General features: G+C 39.6%; 1 protein-coding gene across 2 annotated transcripts; it reads left to right on the top strand.

Moving 5' to 3' along the window:
• The first annotated feature begins 671 nt into the window (after positions 1–671).
• On the top strand, positions 672–24,685 carry LOC128694414 (piwi-like protein 1). 2 transcript variants are annotated; one of them, XM_070095692.1, is made up of 5 exons: positions 672–870; positions 6,048–6,195; positions 8,024–8,130; positions 10,394–10,448; positions 10,879–12,522. In XM_070095692.1, exons 1-4 carry the CDS (start codon positions 737–739, stop codon positions 10,401–10,403), a joined length of 399 nt encoding a protein of 132 aa, XP_069951793.1. In that variant the 5' UTR covers positions 672–736; the 3' UTR covers positions 10,404–10,448; positions 10,879–12,522. The 2 variants fall into 2 exon arrangements, with proteins under 2 accessions (XP_069951793.1, XP_069951792.1); XM_070095691.1 differs by lacking the exon at positions 10,879–12,522 and adding an exon at positions 16,252–24,685 and having other exon boundaries at positions 674–870.
• Positions 24,686–26,385: the final 1,700 nt, after the last annotated feature.

Genomic DNA, 26,385 nt, shown 5'->3' with positions numbered 1-26,385 from the left:
AAAATCAAACATTTCTGCTATTTTGAGCTCACTTTCAAGGTACTTTACATTGTAAAACCAGTCAAAATCATCTCAATTTCTGTAATATGTCTTCCATTCTGTAAAATGAGACCAAGAAAACTAGAATACAACAATAAATACCATACGAAAATACAGTGCAAAGTTGCTGTTTTAATCCAAAAACACGGTCAAAGTTTTTTTTTTCTCATTATGCACTGTGTGCTGCAGGATTTTTTTTTATACTGTGCACACTGACCACATAGACCCATTCTTTCATATGTAGGCCTACCAGCTTTCTAGGGCGCTAGAATTTAGGCGTACTAGTATGTCCGAAAACCCTGGGTCGTAAGACGTACTAGTATGTCCGAAACCCCCAAAGGCTTAAAACCCTTGGCAGTATCTCTAATACTTCTGCTTTCATCTGTCAATATCTAATAAGAACTTATTTATTAATATAGGTATTTTGATTAGTTGTACTTTATTTCATTTTGCTGTTGTGGGTAAAGTATGCTCTGTTCGTTGTCCCTTCATGTGAACACTCGCAGCTTCCGGTGTGCATTTAAAGGAAATTATCACTATGTCCTGTATTTTTATGTACAGACTCATTTCTGCAATTTATTTGTCTTTTATGTGATCATCTCCCATTAAGGTATGTAATTTGTTGAACTCAAATAGACTTAGTATCTCTAAACCATATTGTTAACATTACTTTCAGAGGTGTTTTGAAGAGGTTTGCATGAAGTCCCCAAAGTTTGCTTTTGTAATTGTGTCCAAGAGGATCAACACTCGAATGATTCTAGACAACAGAGGTCAACTAGAAAACCCATTGCCTGGCACAGTGATAGATGATGTTATTACACTTCCTGAGAGGTTTGTATTTTTAGTTAGTCCATTCATTATGTTTTTACCTTTTTCTAAATAATGAGTAGGGAATCATGTGCACTACGGTACATATGGGTTTTTCTTCTAAATAGTTTTGCTTTATTTGTAGATGATATACCAAATTTATTTTCCTAAGTGAGATACATATGATTGTTTTATCCTGTGTGGTAATTTGCAACTGCCTCTTCTGTTTGACCCAAAAACTGTCAATTGTTAATGGTCACTGTAGAGCTATTGGGCAATTTTAGAACAAATAGTGTCTGGGTATCATACCTTTCTGACACTAAAGTATTGGCAAATGTACACTAAACACTAAACCTATTAAATGAAACCACATTTTGCTTTTTTGTAGTCTCAGATCAAAATAAAATTTTTAGCTATGTCCATCTAAATATTTTTAATATCTTATTAATTTTTTTTTAACATGTTTGCCATCTCCCACTGAGGCAGGGTGACCCAAAAAAGAAACTCACCATCATTCACACTATAACTGTTTTGCCAGAGGCATGCAGATATGACAGTTCAGAAGTCCCTCCAAACAGCAGATATCTACACCCCCTCCTTTAGAATGCAGGCACTGTACTTTCCACCTCAGGGCTGGTTAACTGGTTTCCTTGAATTTTAATTTTTTTTTTTCCATAACAAGTCGGCCGTCTTCCACCGAGGCAGGGTAACCCAAAAAAAAAGAAAGAAAATCCCCAAAAAGAAAATACATTCATCATTATTCAACACTTTCACCTCACTCACACATAATCACTGTTTTTGCAGAGGTGCTCAGAATACAACAGTTTAGAAGCATATACGTATAAAGGTACACAACATCTCTCCAAACTGCCAATATCCCAAACCCCTCCTTTAAATTACATGCATTGTACTTCCCATTTCCAGGATTCAAGTCCAGCTATATAAAAATAACTAGTTTCACTAAATATTACCCTGCGCACACTCCAACAGTTCGTCAGGTCTCAAATACCATTCGTCTCCATTCACTCCTATCTAATACGCTCACGCACGCTTGCTGGAAGTCCAAGCCCCTCGCCCACAAAACCTCCTTTACCCACTCCCTCCAACCTTTTCGAGGATGACCCCTACCCTGCCTTCCTTCCCCTACAGATTTATATGCTCTCCATGTCATTCTACTTGATCCATTCTCTCTAAATGACCAAACCACCTCAACAACCCCTCTTCCGGCCCCTGACTAATACTTTTATTAGCTCCACACCTTCTCCTAATTTCCACACTACGAATTTTCTGCATAATATTCAGACCACACATTGCCCTTAGACAGGACATCTCCACTGCCTCCTTGCTGCAGCATTTACAACCCAAGCTTCACACCCATATAAGTGTTCGTACTACTATACTTTCATACATTCCCTTTGCCTCCATAGATAATGTTTTTTTATCTCCACATATACCTGAGTGGTATTCAGATCAGGCTAAAGAGGTCTTTGTGGCATTTATGGATTTGGAAAAGGGTGGATAGGGGGCAATGTGGCAGATGTTGCAGGTGTATGGTGTAGGAGGTAGGTTACTGAAAGCAGTGAAGAGTTTTTATGAGGATAGTGAGGCTCAACTTAGAGTATGTAGGAAAGAGGGAAATTATTTCCTAGTAAAAGTAGGCCTTAGACAAGGATGTGTGATGTCACCATGGTTGTTTAATATATAGATTCAGGGAAACCGGTTATTTTCATATAGTCGGACTTGAGTCCTGGAAATGGGAAGTACAATGCCTGCACTTTAAAGGAGGGGTTTGGGATATTGGCAGTTTGGAGGGATGTTGTGTATCTTTATACATATATGCTTCTAAACTGTTGTATTCTGAGCACCTCTGCAAAAGCAGTGATTATGTGTGAGTGTGGTGAAAGTGTTGAATGATGATAAAAGCATTTTCTTTTTGGGGATTTTCTTCTTTTTTGGGTCACCCTGCCTCAGTGGGAGACGGCTGACTTGTTGAAAAAAAAAAAAAAGATGGGGTTGTACGAGAAGTAAATGCGAGGGTCTTGGCAAGAGGCATGGAGTTGAAAGATAAAGAATCACACATAAAGTGGGAGTTGTCACAGTTGCTCTTTGCTGATGACACTGTGCTCTTGGGAGGTTCTGAAGAGAAGTTGCAGAGATTGGTGGATGAATTTGGTAGAGTGTGCAAAAGAAGAAAATTAAAAGTGAATACAGGAAAGAGTAAGGTTATGAGGATAACAAAAAGATTAGGTGATGAAAGATTGGATATCAGATTGGAGGGAGAGAGTATGGAGGTGGTGAATGTATTCAGATATTTGGGAGTGGACGTGTCAGCAGATGGGTCTATGAAAGATGAGGTGAATCATAGAATTGATGAGGAGAAAAGGGCAAGTGGTGCACTTAGGAGTCTGTGGAGACAGAACTTTGCCCTTGGAGGCAAAGACGGGAATGTATGAGAGTATAGTTTTACCAACGCTCTTATATGGGTGTGAAGCATGGGTGATGAATGTTGCAGCGAGGAGAAGGCTGGAGGCAGTGGAGATGTCATGTCTGAGGGCAATGTGTGGTGTGAATATAATGCAGAAAATTCGTAGTTTGGAAGTTAGGACGTGCGGGATTACAAAAACTGTTGTCCAGAGGGCTGAGGAAGGGTTGTTGAGGTGGTTCGGACATGTAGAGAGAATGGAGCAAAACAGTGTGACTTCAAGAATGTATCAGTCTGTAGTGGAAGGAAGGCGGGGTAGGGGGTCGGCCTAGGAAAGGTTGGAGGGAGGGGGTAAAGGAGGTTTTGTGTGCGAGGGGCTTGGACTTCCAGCAGGCATCCGTGAGCATGTTTGATAGGAGTGAATGGAGACAAATGGTTTTTAATACTTGACGTGCTGTTGGAGTGTGAGCAAAGTAACATTTATGAAGGGGTTCAGGGAAACCGGCAGGCTGGACTTGAGTCCTGGAGATGGGAAGTACAGTGCCTGCACTCTGAAGGAGGGGTGTTAATGTTGCAGTTTAAAAACTGTAGTGTAAAGCAGTCTTCTGGCAAGACAGTGATGGAGTGAATGATGGTGAAAGTTTTTCTTTTTCGGGCCACCCTGCCTTGGTGGGAATCAGCCAGTGTGATAATAATAAAAAAAAATATACCTCGACTCACCACTCGCCTTTTTTCCTTCATCAGTTCTATGACTAACCTTATCCTTCATAAATCCATCTGCTGACACGTCAACTCCCAAATATCTGAAAACATTCACTTCTTATTCTTTTTAGTAATCTTTAAATGCTAGGGTGTTCGGGAGAGGGGTGGGATTAAATTTTGGGGAATCAAATACAAAATGGGAATTGACAGTTACTTTTTGCTGATGATACTGTGCTTATGGGAGATTCTAAAGAAAAATTGCACTGGTTAGTGGATGAGTTTGGGAGTGTGTGTAAAGGTAGAAAGTTGAAAGTGAACATAGAAATGAGTAAGGTGATGAGGGTATCAAATGATTTAGATAAAGAAAAATCGGATATCAAATTGGGGAGGAGAATTATGGAAGAAGTGAATGTTTTCAGATACTTGGGAGTTGACGTGTCGGCGGATGGATTTATGAAGTATGAGGTTAATCATAGAATTGATGAGGGGAAAAAAGGTGAGTGGTGCGTTGAGGTATATGTGGAGTCAAAAAACGTTACCTATGGAGGCAAAGAAGGGAATGTATGAAAGTATAGTAGTACCAACACTCTCATATGGGTGTGAAGCTTGGGATGTAAATGCAGCAGTGAGGAGGCAGTGGAGATGTCCTGTCTAAGGGCAATGTGCGGTGTAAATATTATGCAGAAAATTCGGAGTGTGGAAATTAGGAGAAGGTATGGAGTTAATAAAAGTATTAGTCAGAGGGCTGAAGAGGGGTTGTTAAGGTGGTTTGGTCATTTAGAGAGAATGGATCAAAGTAGAATGACATGGAGAGCATTTAAATCTGTAGAAGGAAGGCGGGGTAGGGGTCGTCCTCGAAAAGGTTGGAAGGAAGGGGTAAGGGAGGTTTTGTGGGTGAGGGGCTTGGACTTCAGTAGGCGTGCATAAGCGTGTTCGATGGGAGTGAATGGAGACGAATGGTATTTGGGACCTGACGATCTGTTGGAGTGTGAGCAGGGTAATATTTAGTGAAGGGATTCAGGGAAACCGGTTATTATTATACAGCCGGACTTGAGTCCTGGAATTGGGAAGTGCAATGCCTGCACTCTAAAGGAGGGGTCTCGGGATATTAGCAGTTTTTAGGGATATGTTGTGTATCTTTATACGTATATGCTTCCAAACTATTGTATTCTGAGCACCTCTGCAAAAACAGTGATTATGTGTGAGTGAGGTGAAAGTGTTGAATGATGATGAAAGTATTTTCTTTTTGGGGATTTTTTCTTTTTTGGGTCACCCTGCCTCGGTGGGAGACGGCCGACTTGTTGAAAAAAAAAAAAAAAAAAAATTCTTCCGTACTACTACTCCCCAATTTGATTTCCAATTTTTCTTTATCTAAATCATTTGATACCCTCATCACCTTACTCTTTCCTATGTTCACTTTCAACTTTCTACCTTTACATACACTCCCAAACTCGTCCACTAACCTTTGCAATTTTTCTTTAGAATCTCCCAAAAGCACAGTATCATCAACAAAAGATAACTGTGTCAATGCCCATTTTGTATTTGATTCCCCATAATTTAATCCCACCCCTCTCCCGAACACCCTAGCATTCTGTACAATGAGACCAGGAAAACTAGAATACAACAATAAATACCATACGAAAATGCAGTGCAAAGTTGCTGTTTTAAACCAAAAACACACACTGTGTGCTGCAGGATTTTTTTTCATACTGCGCACACTGACCACATAGACCCATTCTTTCATATGTAGGCCTACCAGCTTTTTCTTGCTAGATTTGAGGGCGCTAGAATTTATGCGTACTAGTACGTCAAAAACCCTGGGGCGTAAGCCGTACTAGTACGGCCGAAACCCCGAAAGGGTTAAAGGAGGGGTTTGGGATATTGGCAGTTTGGAGGGGTATGTTATATATCTTTATAAAATGCTTCTAAACTGTTGTATCTGGGCACCTCTGCAAAGACAGTGGTTATGTGAGTGAGGTGAAAGTATTGAATGATGAAAGTATTTTCTTTTTGGGTTACCCTGCCTCAGTGGGAGACAGCTGGCCTGTTAAAAAAAAAAAAATTCTTTCCCAAATAGGTACGACTTTTTCTTGGTATCTCAATCTATTAATGAAGGAACTGTGAGTCCGACATCCTTTAATATCATAGAGGACAGCAGCGGCTTGAAGACTGACCACATGCAACGCTTGGCATATAAACTTTGCCATATGTACTACAATTGGCAGGTAAAGATTACATATTTATCAATGTAATTTGGACATGAGATGTCACTAACCAGTTTTCAGAATTGCTGTTAATACCTGTATATTTTCTCCATGGGGAAGTGGAAAAGAATTCTTCCTCCGTAAGCCATGCATGTTTTAAGAGGCGACTGAAGTGCCGGGAGCAAGGGGTTAGTAACTCCTCCTGTATACATTACTAAAGTTGAAAAGAGAAATTTTTGTTTTTCTTTTTGGGTCACCCTACTTTGGTGGGATACGGCTGGTTTTTTGAAAGACGCCAGTGACCTGTATATTTATTCAGTGCTTTCTAACCTCCTAACAAAATTGAATCTCTTAATATCATAACAGCTACAATTGTAGTAAATTTCTCTTAGTTTTTTCTTTCACTTTTGTTTTGACTAAAATCATAAACTATACAATCTGTTATATACACAAATGGGCAAGAAGTGTATCCTTACCAGCCAAGGGTTATGCTCAACTCTCATTCTTGCCACCCTAGATGAACCTAGTTGATGTATTGTATTTCCAGCAGCTTACTCTGATGAATAATGTCAGTATATTTTTTGAAAAGATACCCAATTTACCCCTTAAAAAATACCATAAATATGCGAATATACATGACTGCAAGGAAGAGAGCAGCTTCCTATTACTGTTTCAAGGTAGTTCATTGGGTTCTGTAAATGTATCTCTCATCACTATTGCATGCCTATCTTAGTTAATATACTTAAACATGACAATTAAAGTATCTTTTATGATGAAATTAAAAATTAACCTCTAAGGTTCATATACATAAACAGTTTAACCCAAATTTGTTCTCTTCAGTGACTGAAAGTAAAATAACAATTTTCACTACAATAACAGTTTTAACTATACAGTACTTAAATTGCCAAATATGTACTCAGCATTTTATTCTTATCATTGCATTGCATTTATTATTAGTGTAATAATTTATATTCCTAATGAATGTAACATATAAGGTGTTAGAAAAAGATTTCAAGAAACAAATGTTTCAAATGCCTAGAAAGTAAAGTAGCATATTCCTCTTAAAACATCATTATTGCTTCAGGAATGATAATGTTATGCCTTACAAGCTTTGGATACTTGAAATTGACAATGACCAGTTAGGAAGGAGATCCTTTGATTATGAACAAGTTGGAGTGTTGACCATGAATGCCTTAACTTGACATTATTCCTTGAATGTCAAGGAGTTGGTGAGTTGGAATGGCTTCCAACTCACCAACTTGCAGACTAATAGAACTGTAGAAGCCTTTTTGTCAAATCCAACATATTTGTTGGCTGTTGTCAGTGTTCTTCATTGTGTTGCTGAGTATCTGCTTTGCTTTGTCTTCAGTAATAATAATAAAATTGTTTTATTTCCAATCATTATGCATAAATATACATTAATTTGAAAGCCCATAGTATGCACAGTATTTTGGGTGAACTTAGGCTAGCAATATAACTACTCAGCAATGAAAGATTACTTAGTTGTGGAATTTTTATGATAATTGATACAGTACTAGGTATTAATGGGGAAGCTTAAAATAATAGGTAAGATAGAAATTTCAAGATAATTCAGATTGTAATTAATGAGTTGGACAAAAGTCTTCTTGTATATTTTCATGACATAAAAATTCGAGTTCATCTCCATTTATGACTTGATAAAAGACAATTGTATAAGCAAAATGCTATCTGTAATAAAGTCTTCCTTTGCAGCAAGTGTTGTTGTACCACACTTCTTAAATATTTATTTTTAGCATGTTTGTGCAGAACACTACTGCCAGAGCACTTTGTTGTAAAACATTTTACTATTTTCAATATAATGTTGTTTCAGGGGACTATACGTGTACCTGCCCCATGTATGTTTGCACATAAGCTGGCATACATGACTGGCGAAATTACCAATGGACCCCCTCACCATGACTTGGTTGATCGCCTATGGTGAGTCTTAATGTTGTTGTGTATGTACTGTAGATAAAGTATATACATTAGGTTGTACTTTCTTGTTATTGGTTATTCAACTTTCTACTCCATTTCATGACTATATCGGAAGAAATTTCAGAAGGGAGTTTCTTTCTTTTGGTATATCTACAGAAATTTAGCTGTTGTTGTTAATTTTGGGATTAGGCAGAGCTCAGGAATTCCCCTCCCCCAAGCCCCATACCCCCTTCATACTTGACCAAATGAACATTCCTTAATAAAGTACTTCTGATCGAAAATAATTATATATGAAGAAATGCAGAACTTCCTTAAGTACTAGTAACAAACTGACAAGGAAAATGGAACAAAGAAAGCCTCTTGGGATGGGACAAGTGATTACTGTGTTTATTTTCTGTTACATGGTAAAAGGAGAAGTAAACACAAAAATGAGGAATTGGAAAATTTAAGGTTAATGCCCAAGAGAAATTACTGTAAAGGTACTGTAAAAGTTCCTAAATTACTGGGAATGGTTGAAGTCCCTTGATTTGTACTCCCTGAAATGGAAGGGAAAAAGATACATGTTAATATAAATTTGGAAAATCCTAGAGGAACTAGTTCCAAATCTGCACACGAAAATCACTCCCTGTGAAAGCAAATGACTTGGTAGGAGATGCAACACATCCCCCAATGAAAGGCAGGTGTACCACCAGTATGCTAAGAGACAACACAATAAGTGTCAGGGCTCAAGACTGTTCAACTTCCTCCCACCATACATAAGAGGGATTACCAATAGGCCCCTGACTGTCTTCAAGAAGGCACTGGACAAGCATCTAAAGTCAATACCTGACTAGCTGGGCTGTGGTTTGTATCTCAGTTTATGTGCAGCCAGAAGTAACAGCCTGGTTGATCAGGTCCTGATCCACCATGAGGCCTGGTCACGGACTGGGCCACTGGGGCATTGACCCCCGAAACCCCCTCTAGGTATACTCCAGGTAATTTTCTGGATCAGGAACAGGGAATGATGAATTCTGGAAATATTCCCCTCAAGAAATGACAGTAAATTTTAACCAGAAGGGCAGAGAAATTATGAAGTTTGTAGTATCGTGCGAACTAGTTAATAAAAAGCTAGATGAACCATGGTTTAATTATTAAAGTGAAAATGCATAAAAATAAAGCATGACACAAGCTGAGACTGATACCGATTTCAAAAAACAGGAAAGCTAACCAAGAAGTTAGAAATATTTTGAATGAGGAGGGAAGTTTAAAAAAGAAGTCTGAAATGAATACATTGCTCTAGGCAGACAGAACCAAAATTACTTTGTAGCCAAATCAGAAGAAAAATGACTAAACAGGAGCAAGTGAAAATAGCAACATTTACTGGGTATATTAAAATGGTATTCAACGAGCTCAAGAAGATTACTTAGTGTTTGCAGATGAGCAAGGGCCCATACCAGAGATAGCATGGAACTATCAAGCATTGAAGTTACTAATGAGGAAGTAAGGGGACTCAAGCTGGAACATGATACATCAGAGACATCAGCACCTGATGAAGTGTCATCACAAATATTGAGTGCTAAAATACTGTACACACCATTTTCACATCTTTAAGAAATTATTAATGACTGGTGAAGTGCCAGATGATTAAGGTAGCAAATGTAATAAAAATTTAAGAAGTCAGGAAAGCCCTAAACTACAATATAATGCCTAATAAAGGTGATGTATAATACAGATAATCAAGGAAGAGTATAGGAAAAGATATTAAACATCTAGGAACATCAAAATTTCTCACAATATCTGCATGCATTCTGGAATATAATGTTGTTGCTTATGAAATTTATATCAGAGTAAATAAAACAGTGGTCAGACAGAAAGAGGAATGGGTGGGAATCTTCTTCCTAGACTGAAAGGTTTTTGATATATTGTTGCATTGACTACTTTTCAACTTGAAGAAGCAAGTGGAGGTAGAAGGCATTAACAAAGTAAACAAGCCAGGAGATGGGAAGAGAAAAAACAAAGACAGTGTTACTTTGGGAAAAGGAATAAAAAAAAATTAAAAATAAATAAAAAAAAAAAATTCCCAGAATTAACTCTTTCTTTGAGCCAGTCCAATGACAGCAGTAAGAGCTTAGGTTTGTTTATGTAAATGTAGAGTACTTTATAGAACTTGCTCTTTCGTTTTCATTGTGAGTGTATCTTCTGTTGCTGCTGCTACTTGATAAGATTGTAAACATTTCCCTTAAGAAATGTCACATCAGTGTAAATAAATTGTTTACTCTCTTTTCAGGTATCTGTAAGTTTCATTTTCTTCTCCAAGATGTAACCTGCAGTATGCATTGACAGTAAGTGTCATGAGCATCCATTGCTTAGTCTTTTCAGACGTTTGGATCAGTAGATAAATAAATCCTGTAATTTGGTCTTTGGCTGAAGAATTCATAACTGCAGAAATGAGCTTGCCTGATGCAGCACTTCCTGACCATCACAGAATTTTTCTTTGTGTGTGAATATGATACTTTGACTGTAGTGATAGTTTTACATGGCTCATTCCAAGTTTTGGTAACAATATTGACTTGTATGTCTTTAGGGAGAGTCTATTTTGGTTGTAGGTGTTGAATTGAAAACTAGAATTTTTGTCTCATCATGTTTTGATAAGTTGTTGCCTATTAATCATAATTTTGCAATTATAGGAGTGTGCAATATTTTTTATATTTTTGTTAATCATTAGTAATATTAATAATATTTTGCATTTTTAATATGCATATTCTTTTGCAGATATAACAGTTCAGATGTCACTCCAAATAGCCAGTTTCCCAAACCCCTCCTTTAAAGTGCAGGCATTGTACTTCCCACCTCCTGGACTCAAGTCTGGCTACCCAGTTTCCCTGAATCCCTTCACAAAATATTACCTTGCTCAACTCCAACAGCTCAAGTCCCAAAAACCATTTGTCTCCACTCCTATCTAACACCCTCACATATGCCTGCTGCATGCATATATACTGATATAACAAAAATTAATAGGTAGTAGGTTGGTAGACAGCAACCGCCCAGGGAGGTACTACCGTCCTGCCAAGTGAGTGTAAAACGAAAGCCTGTAATTGTTTTACATGATGGTAGGATTGCTGGTGTCCTTTTTTCTGTCTCATGAACATGCAAGATTTCAGGTACGTCTTGCTACTTCTACTTACACTTAGGTCACACTACACATACATGTACAAGCACATATATACACACCCCTCTGGGTTTTCTTCTATTTTCTTTCTAGTTCTTATTCTTGTTTATTTCCTCTTATCTCCATGGGGAAGTGGAACAGAATTCTTCCTCCGTAAGCCATGCGTGTTGTAAGAGGCGACTGAAATGCCGGGAGCAAGGGGCTAGTAACCTCTTCTCCTGTATATATTACTAAATGTAAAAGGAGAAACTTTCGTTTTTCCTTTTGGGCCACCCCGCCTCGGTGGGATACGGCCGGTGTGTTGAAAGAAAGAATAACAAAAATTAGTTTGAAGTTTTTGCCATGCAATTAAAATATTTTGAGTCAAAATTTGGTAATTTTGTGTATCTGTATACAATGCATGTTAATTACCTGTGAGTTTTCAAGCTCTGTTTAGTATCTTTGGGTACCTTATTTGTCAGGTGCTTTTGTACATGTCAAACTAGTAGAAGGCTTATTAGTGTAGCAACAATATTAATTGTTTTACACAATGGTAGGATTGCTGGTGTCTTTTTATTCTGTCTCATACACATGCAAGATTTTAGGTATGTCTTGCTACTTCTACTTACACTTAGGTCACACTTCACATACATGTACAAGCATATATATACACACCCCACTGGGTTTTCTTCTATTTTATTTCCAGTTCTTGTTCTTGTTGTTTATTTCCTCTTACCTCCATGGGGAAGTGGAACAGAATTCTTCCTCCGTAAGCCATGTGTGTTGTAAGAGGCGACTAAAATGCTGGGAGCAAGGGGCTAGTAACCTCTTCTCCTGTATATATTACTAAATGTAAAAGGAGAAACTTTCGTTTTTCCTTTTGGGCCACCCTGCCTCGGTGGGATACGGTCGGTGTGTTGAAAGAAAGATAAAAATTTCTAGTAGGGGATTATAGGAGGCTTAAATTTGGATATGTTGTATCTGTCCCTACTTCTTGCTCACCTAGGAGAGCTCTGGTATGGCTTGGAATGTTCAGTTGTGCCCTTGTTCACCTCTACTCGATGGATTATGAATGGTATGGCAATACTGACAAACACTTCATGATCTTCTTCTTCTTCTTTCAACACACTGGCTGTATCCCACCGAGGCGGGGTGGCCCAAAAGGAAAAACGAAAGTTTCTCCTTTTACATTTAGTAATATATACAGGAGAAGAGGTTACTAGCCCCTTGCTCCCGGCATTTTAGTCGCCTCTTACAACATGCATGGCTTACGGAGGAAGAATTCTGTTCCATTTCCCCATGGAGATGAGAGGAAATAAACAAGAATAAGAACTAGAAAGAAAATAGAAGAAAACCCAGAGGGGTATGTATATACGTACAGTGGACCCCCGCATAACGATTTTAATCCGTGCAAGAGGGGTAATTGTTATGCGAAATAATCGGTATGTGAATGAATTTTCCCCATAAGAAATAATGGAAATAAAATTAATCCGTGCAAGACACCCAAAAGTATGAAAAAAAAAAATTTTTACCACATGAAATATACATTTTCCCACACACAAAGAGAAGGATACATGCACAATAGTAGAGTAGTACATGCACAGTATATATTGTGCATGTACTACTCTACTAAATGAAGAATAAATGACACTTACCTTTATTGAAGATGCAGCAATGACTGATGAGACACTGTGTCCTGGGAGTGCCTTTTCCTCCTGAGTACTGTAGGTCCTGTTTGGCATTTTCTTCCAGAACAGGCCTTATCACACTGTGTATGCCACTACGATTCTTAAATCTCTCAAACCAACCTTTGCTGGCTTTAAATTCACCAATATGAGCACTAGTTCCAGGCATTTTTCCCTGTTCACCTGGGTGTTAGTCGACTTGTGTGGGTTGCATCCTGGGAGACAAGATTAAGGACCCCAATGGAAATAAGTTAGACAGTCTTCGATGACACTGACTTTTTTGGGTTATCCTGGGTGGCAAATCCTCTGGGGTTAATTGTTTCTTGGTATTCTCAATAAGCCACACCAACAACGGTGCTACAGCAGCAGCAGCAGCTGACGGTGGTACAGCAGCAACAGACGATGCTACAGCAGCAGCAGACGATGCTACAGCAGCAACAGACAATGCTACAGCAGCAACAGACGATGTTACAGCAGCAGCAGACGATGCTACAGCAGCAGCAGCAGCTGACGGTGGTACAGCAGCAACAGACGATGTTACAGCAGCAGCAGACGATGCTACAGCAGCAGCAGCAGCTGACGGTGGTACAGCAGCAACAGACGACGCTACAGCAGCAACAGACGACGCTACAGCAGCAACAGACGACGCTACAGCAGCAACAGACGACGCTACAGCAGCAACAGACGACGCTACAGCAGCAACAGACGATGTTACAGCAGCAGCAGACGATGCTACAGCAGCAGCAGCAGCTGACAGTGCAGCAGCAGCTGACAGTGCAGCAGCAGCAGCAGCTGTACCACCAATAGTAGCGATGGTTGATTGGGGTTTATTATACAACCTGGCCAGCTCGGAGACAGGCACTCCACTTTCATACTTATCAATGATCTTTTTCTTCATCTCTATTGTAATTCTCACCCTTATTGCTGTAGGGTTGGCACTAGAAGCTTTCTTGGGGCCCATGGTCACTTATTTTCCAGAAAAAGCACCGAAAACACTGTAATAATACGAAATATTCCGATTGTATGCTTGGATGTTACCGCGGAGGCTGGCTGGTAAACAATGCCACCGGCGGAACATGTGAGCGTGGCTCAGGCCGCACATTGGACGCGTCTCGGACGAAAATCGGTGAGCGGGTTTTTAATCGGTATGCGCGGCAAAATTTTTGCGATTAAAGCAAGCGGTATGCGAATTAATCGCTATGTGATGCCATCGTTATGCGGGGGTCCACTGTATATGCTTGTACATGTATGTGTAGTGTGACCTAAGTGTAAGTAGAAGTAGCAAGACGTACCTGAAATCTTGCATGTTCATGAGACAGAAAAAAGGACACCAGCAATCCTACCATCATGTAAAACAATTACAGGCTTTCGTTTTACACTCACTTGGCAGGACGGTAGTACCTCCCTGGGCGGTTGCTGTCTACCAACCTACTACCTAGGTTCATGACATTATTACAGGAAACATTTTGCCACAAGTGACTTCAACAGTCCTAATACATTGTAAGTTAAAACAGGTTAATGTATAGTGGATAGTGAAAGTGACCAGAAACAAAAGTGAGGTGAGGCAGGAGGCACATCAGATTGCAGAAAATATATTGGAGAAATATAAATGAGAGGTGTTGGGTATAAGCAGGACCTGCTTAGTATGGACCAGCTATGCAGCAAATATCCCCACCCATTTTTCAGAACTGGGCTTAAGTTTGCCCCAAATGCTCTGCATAACAATGGGCTTTCTGCATATACACCTAAATGTCAGCCATCTGTACAAAACATTATATCATGCTGAAATATATTTTTTTTTTTTTTTTTTTTTTTTTTTTTTTTTTTTTTTTTTTTTTTTTTCTCTCTCCAACAAGTCGGTCGTCTCCCACCGAGGCAGGGTGACCCAAAAAAGAAAGAAAATCCCCAAAAAGAAAATACTTTCATCATCATTCAACACTTTCACCACACTCACACATTATCACTGCTTTTGCAGAGGTGCTCAGGATACAACAGTTTAGAAGCATATATGTATAAAGATACACAACATATCCCTCCAAACTGCCAATATCCCAACCCCCTCCTTTAAAGTGCAGGCATTGTACTTCCCATTTCCAGGACTCAAGTCCGACTATATGAAAATAACCGGTTTCCCTGAATCCCTTCACTAAATATTACCCTGCTCACACTCCAACAGATCGTCAGGTCCCAAGTATCATTCGTCTCCATTCACTCCTATCTAACACGCTCATGCACGCTTGCTGGAAGTCCAAGCCCCTCACCCACAAAACCTCCTTATTGTATTAATATTGGTAAAATTACCGACAATATGTTAAGTAAAAGGACACAAGTGCAACTAATGTGACATTTTATTATGGCAATGTTTTGCTCTCCAGGAGTTTTGTTAAGCTGTTACAAACAATACATGGACACAGAGGGTATATAAAGGCTTTGAGTGAGGTTTAGTACAAGTAGAGGTAGTAGTAATAGTAGTTATACATGTGGTGGAAAAGTCAGCTGGTACATAAGAAAGAAAGGTTACAAAAGCTATGGCTTGGGTAGCATAAAATACAGTTGCCCAACCTATTTTTTGTGCTATCCAAGCCATAGCTTTTGTAACCTTTCATTCTCATGTACTACATGACTTTTCAACATGTACTACTACTATTACTACTACTTGTACTATGACTACTACTACTACTTGTACTATGACTACTACTACTACTTGTACTATGACTACTACTACTACTTGTACTATGACTACTACTACTGCTTGTACTACTATTACTGCTACTTGTACAATTACTACTACTTGTACTATGAGTACTACTACTACTTGTACTACTACTGCTACTTGTACTACTAATACTACTGCTTGTACTACTGCTACTGTTTGTACTTCTACTACTTGTACTACTACTACTTGTACTACTACTACTACTTGTACTACTACCACTACTTGTACTATACTACTACTTGTACTACTACTATTACTGCACCTCACTCAAAGCCTATAGATACCCTCTGTCTATGTATTGTTTATAATAGCTTGAGAAAGCTCCAGGAGAGTGAAACGTTGCCACAATAAAATGTCGCATTTGTTGCATTTATGTCCTTTTACTCAAAATATTATTCCTGTATCTTTGTGATGTGCTTACACCTTTTACATCAGGCTCAGGAATGTTTCTTCAGATTGCTGGGGACCCCTTTTAGACTGCTTGAGCTTTATATTGTTTGGGAGATCATTTGCAGAAAGCCTTTTCTTATGTAGCTCCCAGACTGTATAACAGGTTACCAGTATCTTAAGAGTCACAAATGCATTTATATTTTCAGGTCTTGAGTGAAAGCACACCACTTCTAGAGCTTATGATCCTGATCATACTGTAATTCTTGAATATAAAGTTTAGTATTCTTTGTATTGTGGTATTTATGGTGTGGAAAGCTATAATTATTTTGGTCAATATTTGTCAAGAAATGGAGTTTTGCAGTCTAGGAACATCTCTCTTTAATTTTGTGTTGTGTATTGTATTCATTTTATGCAATTTTGCCTTGTATCATTGGCCTGGAATGCATTTATTGCATAAAGCAAGGAATTCTTGTCCTTTCCTCACGATGTTTTTCAATAATTTGTATAACATACTTGTTGGAGTGTGAGCAGGGTAATATTTAGTGAAGGGATTCAGGGAAACCGGTTATTTTCATATAGTCGGACTTGAGTCCTTGAAATGGGAAGTACAATGCCTGCACTTTAAAGGAGGGGTTTGGGATATTGGTAGTTTGGAGGGATATGTTGTGTATCTTTATACGTATATGCTTCTAAACTGTTGTATTCTGAGCACCTCTGCAAAAGCAGTGATAATGTGTGAGTGTGGTGAAAGTGTTGAATGATGATGAAAGTATTTTCTTTTTGGGGATTTTCTTTCTTTTTTGGGTCACCCTGCCTAGGTGGGAGACCGCCGACTTGTTGAAAAAAAAAAAAATTAATATTAGTGAAACTTATCATTAAAGAGGTGGTGAACTGGGTATAATTGAGCATCCAAGACCATATGTTATGCTACAGTTTGGGCCTCCATCCCTACTGCTTTTTTTTGCAGAGATTGGTTCTTCATGTTTCATAACAGATTTTCTTATATTAAAAAATACTGAGTTTATTACAGAATTTTCATTGTACTAGCTGTAAATGTTATTTAACTCAATTGAAATGCCTTTTTATGGCATCTGAGTAAAACTGCCACATCATAAGGAATTACATATGAATGATGTTGGATCACCCTGCCTAGGTGGGAAACAGCCGTTGCATAAAAAAAAAAATTGTTGTTAGAATTCAGTTTTAAGAAATTTTATGCATCTCTGTGGATTAAGTGGATGACTTCTGACATTGTTAAACATACTGATTGCCTGAATTGCAGTATCTGCAAGGTTTTATAACTTGTGAAGTTTCATGAGTGAAGGTAATGTTTTAATTTTATCTTAAGCCCAGTGCCACTATGTGAAGAACGCATGGGAATGTTGCAGTTCAATGTGTCATATAATTTGTGATGTCTGTACACTTTGTACAGTATTTATGAGTGAAATGTGCATAATTAATAGTCTTATTTATTCTTAAGGATAATTATAAATTATATTTATTAAGATAATAAGTATTTGAAAGTATTTTCTCTTTGGGGATTTTCTTTTTTTGGGTCACCCTGCCTCAGTGGGAGACGGCCGACTTGTTGAAAAAAAAAAAAAAAAGTGCATCTTGTTACTCCTACTTATACTTAATGTCACATTACACATGCATGTACACATATATGCTTACACGTTCATCAGAGTTTTCTTCTGTTTTCTTAATAGTTCTTGTTTGTTTCCTTTAATTTCTATGGGAAAGTGGAAAAGAATCCTTCCTCCGTTAGCCATGCGTGTCAGATAAGATAAGAGCTCGTTTGGATTTTTAACCCCGGAGGGTTAGCCACCCAGGATAACCCAAAAAAGTCAGTGCGTCATCGAGGACTGTCTTAACTTATTTCCATTGGGGTCTCAATCTTGTCCCCCAGGATGCGACCCACACCAGTCGACTAACACCCAGGTACCTATTTGCTGCTAGGTGAACAGGACAATAGTGTAAGGAAACGTGTCGAAATGTTTCCACCCGCCGGGAATCGAACCCGGGCCCTCCGTGTGTGAAGTGGGAGCTTTAGCCACCAGGCCACCGGGCCATAGTAATCCCTTCTCCTGTATGAATTAATAAATTAAAAAAAAAAAACTTTAATTTTTCTCTTTAGGTCACCCTGCCTCTGCAGAAGATGGCAGGTGCGCTATGAAATTAGATACGGTATCCTATAATTTGCCATTGCACCACACTAGGGGTACTTAGGGATGCATTGGCATTGTATACAAATGTGATTTTCTTGTGAGTATTATTTAGCTGCCTTGATGCAATTTAAGTGCTCATGATCCAAGAAAATAGAGCTACCCATTATCTTTATGAATAATAATATGTAAATATTAATAGGCTTGATAAATCCCCTAAAGAGCAAAGCATAGCCTCAGTACATGAGTTCAGTTACCTAACATGAGATAAGTGCATCCAACCAAGAAATAACCTTGAACATTGGATTCAGATTAGATAAATTTATATTTATGAAGGATATAGGAAAATACTAGTCTTATCAGTCAAGCTCCAACAAACAAAAGTACAATATAATGTACAGTTAGGGTGATTGATATGTATAAACTAGAAAAAGCCCATTTTTCATGCCATGCATTTCAAGCAGCCTTACCTAGAGGATGTTCTGGAGGTCAGTATCCCTGTGGCCCGGTCCAAGACCAAGCTTTGCAGTGGATCAGGACCTGATAAGTGGAACAATCTGCCAAGTAGTTATTGAGGCTGAAACCATTGGTAGCTTTAAAATTAAGGTGAAAAAATGTGAGTGAGATGAGTTGGGTTTGATAATGGCCTGCCTAGCATGGGCCAGTAGGCCTACTGCAGTGCTTCTCCACTTTTGTGTTAGCAGTAGATACAGCCTTGAGAAAAATCTGCAAAATTATTAGTGTCAGTGCTGATAGGAATACACAACAGTATTAGTTAAAAATTTACCTTGAACACTCAAGTATACCTGGAGAGGGTTTTGGGGGCCAATGCTCCCACAGCCCAGTCTGTGACCAGGCCTCGTGGTGGATCAGGGCTTGAACAACCAGGCTGCTACTGTTGATCGCATGCAATCCAATGTACGAACCACAGCCCGGCTGGTCAGGTACTGACTTAGGTGCTTTTCCAGTGCCTTCTTGATAGCCAGGGGTCTATTGGTAATCCCCCTTATGCATGCTGGGAGGCAGTTCAACAGTCTAGGGCCCCTCTCACACTTATTGTGTTGTCTCTTATCAGTCTAAGAAATGGGAAGTACTCTGCACATTACACAAGCTACTGGTGTTTTCTCCATAACAAGTTTAATTGATATAGTTTCTGAGAGATAAATTTGCATGTTCACAAGGGAAGTCAGGAAGTATCGGAGACAGCCGACTTGTTGAAAAAAAAAATAATAATTAATAATAATAATTAATAATAATAATAATGTGTGGTGTAAATATGCAGAAAATTTGGAGTGTGGAAATTAGGAGGTGTGGAGTTAATAAAAGTATTAGCCAGCGGGCTGAAGACGGGTTGTTGAGGTGGTTTGGTCATTTAGAGAGAATGGATCAAAGTAGAATGACATGGAGAGCATATAAATCTGTAAGGGAAGGAAAGTGGGGTAGGAGTCATCCTCGAAAAGGTTGGAGAGAGGCGGTAAAGGAGGTTTTGTGGGCGAGGGGCTTGGACTTCCAGCAAGCATGCGTGTGTGTTTGTTAGGAGTAAATGGAGACTAATGGTATTTAATAATAATAATAATAATAATATCTTTATTTACTACAAGTACATGTACAAGGTATACAGTCCTAGCTGACAACAATGACATACTACTATATTGCTTAGTTAATCTTAAGTTAATTTTAAGCCAGCCTGTAATGCTATGCATATAAGTGGCTTTGGCATTCTGCTCTTACCTGTATTTTTTTATACCTCTGTATGTATGCTCAAATTACTAAATAAGTAAATAAAAAGTCCCTTGTTATGCTCCGCATTTCGGGCAAATTAGGTCAGTGTCCCAGGATGCGACTCACACCAGTCAACTAACACTCAGGTACCCATTTTACTGATGGGGAACATAGACAACAGGTGGAAAGAAACACGTCCAATGTTTCTACTCTGGCTGGGAATCGAACCCAGGCCCTCGCCGTGTGAAGCGAGAGCGTTAACCACCAGGCCACCAGACCTGACGACCTGTTGGAGTGTGAACAGGGTAATATTTAGTGAAGGGATTCAGGGAAACCGATTATTTTATATAGCCAGACTTGAGTCCTAGAAATGGGAAGTACAATGCCTGCACTGTAAAGGAGGGGGTTTGGGTTATTGGCAGTTTGGAGGGATATGTTGTGTATCTTTATACACATGATTATATACACCTGGAAAATCCTAGAGGGACTAGTACCGAACTTGCAAACGAAAATCACTCGCTACGAAAGCAAAGGACTTGGCAGACGATGCAACATCCCCCCAATGAAAAGCAGGGGTGTCACTTGCACGTTAAGAGACCATACAATAAGTGTCAGGGGCCCGAGACTGTTCAACTGCCTCCCAGCATACATAAGGGGGATTACCAACAGACCCCTGGCAGTCTTCAAGCTGGCACTGGACAAGCACCTAAAGTCGGTTCCTGACCAGCCGGGCTGTGGCTCGTACGTTGGTTTGCGTGCAGCCAGCAGTAATAGCCTGGTTGATCAGGCTCTGATCCACCAGGAGGCCTGGTCACAGACCGGGCCGCAGGGGCGTTGACCCCCGGAACTCTCTCCAGGTAAACTCCAGGTATATACTTCTAAACTGTTTTATTTTGAGCACCTCTGTAAAAACAGTGATTATGTGTGAGTGAGGTGAAAGTGTTGAATGATGATGAAAGTATTTTCTTTTTGGGTCACCCTGCCTTGGTGGGAGACGGCCAACTTGTTAAAAAAAAAAAAAAAAAAATCTTTTTCTACATGTACATTGTATATAGACCTAGCTGATATCACTGACATGCTATATAGAAAGACCCTCGTTATGCAGAGCATTTCGGGCAAATTAGGTTAATTTTATCCCCAGGATGCAACCCACGCTAGTCGGCTAAAGCCCAGGTACCTATTACTGCTAGGCGAACAGGAACAATGTGTTAACGAAACACATCATAATTTTTCCACCTGTACTGGGGATCGAACCAATGACCTCAGTGTGTGAGCTGATTTTGCTAGCAACTGAGCTGTGGGTAAACCTGAAGATGCAGTTTCTTAGCAAGAGGCTGATGATTCATGTTATGAGGTTATTCGATACAAAACATTGACATTGAGCTAGTTGTCTTCTCTAAAATTAAGTGCAGAATGTACCTAGAGAAGAGCATGGGTGTTAATGCCCATGATCCAGAATTCTTTGGTCTTTTTTTTTTTCTTTAGAGATCTGTGTACATTGCAGAAACTAAAGTGGAAGATGACTTTATTCAGATTAGTAACCCTGATAACCTAAGAAAGCTTATTTCTTTTGGGGTCCTTTTTAGGTTTGCCTCCAGGCTGTGACCTATAACAGTCTTAACTCCTAGATATTTACTGCTGGTAATGGACAGCAGTAGGAAGCTTGCATGTGTGTGTATGTCTCACCTTGTGCAGGGCTTGACCCTGGTACATTAGGATATGAGCTGAATATCCTACATCTTCACTACAAGGGTTTCCATAAGAAATTGTACCACTACTTTCAGTAAACTGTTTGATTATTAGGTTAGCCTACAGACTGCTGCTTGTAACAACAGCCTGTTTTTTGTAGGTTTGATGTGCCTGGTGGCTAAAGCTCCCACTTCACACACGGAGGGCCCGGGTTCGATTCCCGGCGGGTGGAAACATTTCGACACATTTCCTTACACCTGTTGTCCTGTTCACCTAGTAGCAAATAGGTACCTGGGTGTTAGTCGACTGGTGTGGATCGCATCCTGGGGGACAAGATTAAGGACCCCAATGGAAATAAGTTAGACAGTCCTCGATGACGCACTGACTTTCTTGGGTTATCCTGGGTGGCTAACCCTCCGGGGTTAAAAATCCGAATGAAATCTTACCTTATCTTATCTTATCACCTATCCTTTTGATGTGCCTCTATTCTTTTGGTAGTCAGAAGAATAGAGGCACATAATAGGCTCAGGGACTTTGCTCAACCAAATTGGTTGATCATGTACTCAGTAAGGAAATCTTCCCTTAGGTCAGGCTGGAAAGGTAGGAATCCCTGAAACTGGTCACTATGTACATTTGTAATTGCAGCCTTAATAAGCAAAATGGCCTTGAATCTAATAAAATAACTATATGTAGGTCTTTTTTTTTTTTTATGCTTACTGCTTTTCTATTTTGATTTCTGACCACAGGATGTGTATGGAGCACATGCTAAGGTTTACCAACAGTTTAATAAGGTGGCTATATCCTTTATATGTAGGTAGTAGGTTGGTAGACAGCAACCATCCAGGGGGGTACTACCGTCCAGCCAAGTGAGTGTGAAACGAAAGCCTGTAATTGTTTTACATGATAGTAGGGTTGATGGTGTCTTTTGTCTCTCATAAATATGCAAAATTACAGGTACGTCTTGATACTTCTACTTACACTTAGGTCACACTACACATACATGTACAAGCATATATATACACACACCCCTCTGGATTTTCTGCTATTTTCTTTCTAGTTCTTGTTTATTTCTTATCTCCATGGGGAAGTGGAACAGAATTCTTCCTCCGTAAGCCATGCGTGTTGTAAGAGGCAACTAAAATGCCGGGGGCAAGGGGCTAGTAACCCCTTCTCCTGTATATATTACTAAATGTAAAAGGAGAAACTTTCCTTTTTCCTTTTGGGCCACCCCTCCTCAGTGGGATACGGTTGGTGTGTTGAAAGAAAGAAGAAAGATCCTTTATATATTTGAATGTTGAGATTTGGTCCTTCTCTTTGCATACCTCATCACAAAAAATTTAGTGACTGAATTTCGTAACAAATCAAAATTCAAATTTCAAAATTCAGAATGGTAGATTCTTTAGTTTCTATATTATAACTGCATATTGGCCAAGGTACATTGCTTTACAGTTTACTTTTCCTTATAAAATGGTATCCAGTCTCATTACTTCAGTAGCCTCAGCCCTGTCACTTTTCCTCAAATTTAGATTTTGTTTTTCAAAAAGCTTTACTTCAGACTATTACTACAGTGTGCACATGATGTAGGCCCAGTATGCAATACAACTACTGTACTTAGCTGTTCATTATATTTTAGAAAAATTTGTCAATTTTATTTTTGTCAAATGAATGTTTATCTTCAGTTGTATTTATGGAAGTAATTCATTAATGTTGTTTCCATCAAAGGTTAATGTCTAAGTGAAGGGTAATTGACTGGGACTATATGAAAAGGAAAAGTAGAGATTATTTGATATGCGATGTGAGAATAAAGATGTCTCATGTGTTATGTAAGAATGAAGTTACATTGGAACTCCGGATTTCATACGCACCGAATATTGTACGTTTCGGATTTAGACCACTTTTTTGAGCAAAATTTTGGTCCGGATTTGGTACCTCGACCCGGAAATCGTACGTATCAAACTTGTCAGCCCACCCGGGAAGCTGCCACTCATGTGTATGTGTCTCAGGCTGGCTGTCACTGGTCGAGTGAGTATTACTTCGCGTGCTCGTATGAAACATTTCGTAATAATCCGTTGTTTCTTGTGCTTAACTATTGAATGTGTCTGCGAAATAAGCCACCATGGGCCTAAAGAAAGTTCCTAGTGCTAGCCCTTTGGCAAAGAAGGTGAGAAACATGATAGAATTCAAAGAGATTGTAGAAATATACGAAAGTGGCGTTTGTTTAGCCGAGCTTGCCAGGATGTATGGGAAGTCAAAATCAACAATCTGTTCTATCCTAGCAAAGGAAGTAGAGATCAAGGAAGCTGAAGTTGCAAATGGGTAAATATGCTAATAAAACAGAGATCACAAACAACAAAAGAGGTGGAGAAGTTGTTGGTGTGGATCAACGAAAAACAGTTAGCAGGAGATAGTGTTGTGGAGTCGATCATTTGTGAAAAGGCAAGCCATATCTGCAACATGTTCAGTGGCAATACCTTGTCCCATTTTAGGCAAATCTTAGAGACTCTAGAAACGGAGCTCTCTGGACAGACTTTTAGTGTGACAGGGGGTCCAGTGCCAGTAAAAGACAGAGAAGGGAAGTAACCTCAGATAGGGCTTTGATACCTGAAGTCATGGAGGGGGATTCCCCTTCCAAACAATAAGCTCTCCTCTCTCTCCCCTGCTTGCCTTCTTCCATATGCCAACAAGTGTCTTCAATAATGATTTAAATGTTTATTTATCCATTTCATTATTGCTTTATATTTATTTCTCATTGTTTTCTGTATGTAAAGCTATAGTTATTCTTTAAAAAAAATGTATTTTTTGTTAATATTTTTGCATGTCTGGAACGGATTAATTGTATTTACATTATTTCTTATGGGAAATATTACTTTGGTTTTCGTACGTTTCAGATTTAGACCGACCTTCTGGAATGGATTAAGTATGAAATCCAGAGTTCTACTGTATATTGTATTCTATAAGTGATGTGAAAATAGACATGTCTTTCATTGTGGAAAGAAAAAATGATAAATTGTATGATAGTGATAACATCAAACTATTGTTCAGTAAATATTGTTTATGCTGCATATATATTGTTTTTCTTTGCCTTTCTAAATTATCTTTAGATATGAAATTGAAAGCTATTAGTGTATATTCTTTGTGTATCAGTATAATTCACATACTCAACTTTGCTATGCATAGAAACTTGTATACTAATTTTCCACCCCATACATTTTTCACTCTTTCAATAAAATTAACCTCTTCAAGGGGGGCTCCTTGGCGTGGTGAAGAGGCTCTTGGTCTGAGGAATTAGACCCGTCGGTCTTCTTCCTCAGACCGAACCTAATTACTCCCCAATCTCCCCTCCCCTATCCCATCCTCCCCTTTTTCCATTCCTCCTCCCCACCCCTCCCTTTTGCCCTTCCTCTTTTTGGCCTTTGGGATTTCTCCCACAGGCGCGCTAGTTCCTAGGTAGGGGAAAGGACATCGGGGTCCATCCCATTCCGTTGAGGTTCTTGGCGGTGGCGTAGTTTGCCGTGGAATCTGGATTGCCTGGGGATGTCCCGATCCCTCTCCGGTATCCCGGAGTAGCTTTGGGTGTCTTTCGGGCGACGGGTGTATCTCTGGAAGCCACCTTTCGGATTCCGGGGGTGGTGGCCGAAGGAGGTATGCTTTGTGGTGGATATCCGGCCGCCCTCTCTTGTCCACCGAGGCAGCTCGGCAGATGTGAGGTTGCTATCCCGGATTGCTGGTTTACTGGCATGAAGGGTAGGGTATGGCACGGGTTCCATGCTGCATCTGCGCTACTAGTGGTGCTGAGGTCCTCTTGGGCGCGGAGGGAGATTTCCGGCCCTTTCATTCCTCCTGGGAACTATTCCTCCCCGCTCCCCCCTTTTTTTATTCTTTTTTTTTATTTTTATTTTCTTTTTTTTTTTTTTTTTCTTAAAAAACAAAAAGCAAAGGAGTAACCTAACCATGGAGAACCCAATCCATGAACCCACTACCCCCGGGCCCCTTGATACCGCACCCCATTCTGACCCTGCCTTGTGTTTAGACCACTCTTCGTTCACTCCTGATGCCCCTGTACCACTTGCTGGTGCTGTTTCCTCACCTGCTTCAGGTACCGGGGCTTCGCCTGACTCCTTCGATTTGTGTGAACTCCGCTCTCCTTTGACTATGCTTCCGGCTTCTCCCTCTACGGTACGGCAATTTTCGAATCGCCCGCCCATTTCACGCCGGACCAACTACGGCCCTACTCCTAAACGCCAACGTCAATCTCCTGATGATGCTCCTTCGTTACCTTCCCATTCTACTCGGAAAAGACCGACACGCCAAGCACTCCCTCTCCACGCTCAGTTTCAGACCACACAATGGACTAAATTCTTTACTTTAAGACCGACTTCTTCTTCTGCCTACCTTTCTGACCATAGTATTGGCAAAGCGCTCCTGCGTCATGTTGGTAGAGATATTTCATTTCATGCTCTCAAGAGCGGTACGTGCATCGTCACTGTCCAGAATGCTACCCAAGCTCATGATCTTTCTCTCCTTTCGAATATCGATACTACTCCTATCACTGTTGAAAATCATCTTTCTCTCAATTCTTGTAGTGGTACTGTCATTCTGCCCCATATCATAGTCCAACAGAATTTCCAGTCATGTGGTTAAATCTCTTGTTAGAGCAACTGCTCAAGAAAAAATTTCTCACCTAGCTGGTAGTAATAAGTTATCACAAGTTATATACACTGATGGATCTAAACAGGAGTCTTCTGGCAGGGCTGCATCTGCTCT

This window comes from Cherax quadricarinatus, chromosome 51, assembly GCF_038502225.1.
Source record: "Cherax quadricarinatus isolate ZL_2023a chromosome 51, ASM3850222v1, whole genome shotgun sequence".
Lineage (NCBI taxonomy): Eukaryota > Metazoa > Arthropoda > Malacostraca > Decapoda > Parastacidae > Cherax > Cherax quadricarinatus.
Note: the sequence above shows the minus strand (reverse complement) of the source record. Positions and strands in the feature narration are given on the sequence as shown.

Excerpts from the sequence above, each read along its gene's own strand:
- LOC128694414 (XM_070095691.1), top strand. The coding sequence starts at position 737 with ATGAAGTCCCCAAAGTTTGCTTTTGTAATTGTGTCCAAGAGGATCAAC. Across the intron at positions 871-6,047 it reads GTTATTACACTTCCTGAGAG|GTACGACTTTTTCTTGGTAT; the intron begins GTTTGTATTTTT and ends TTTCCCAAATAG. Across the intron at positions 6,196-8,023 it reads ATATGTACTACAATTGGCAG|GGGACTATACGTGTACCTGC; the intron begins GTAAAGATTACA and ends ATGTTGTTTCAG.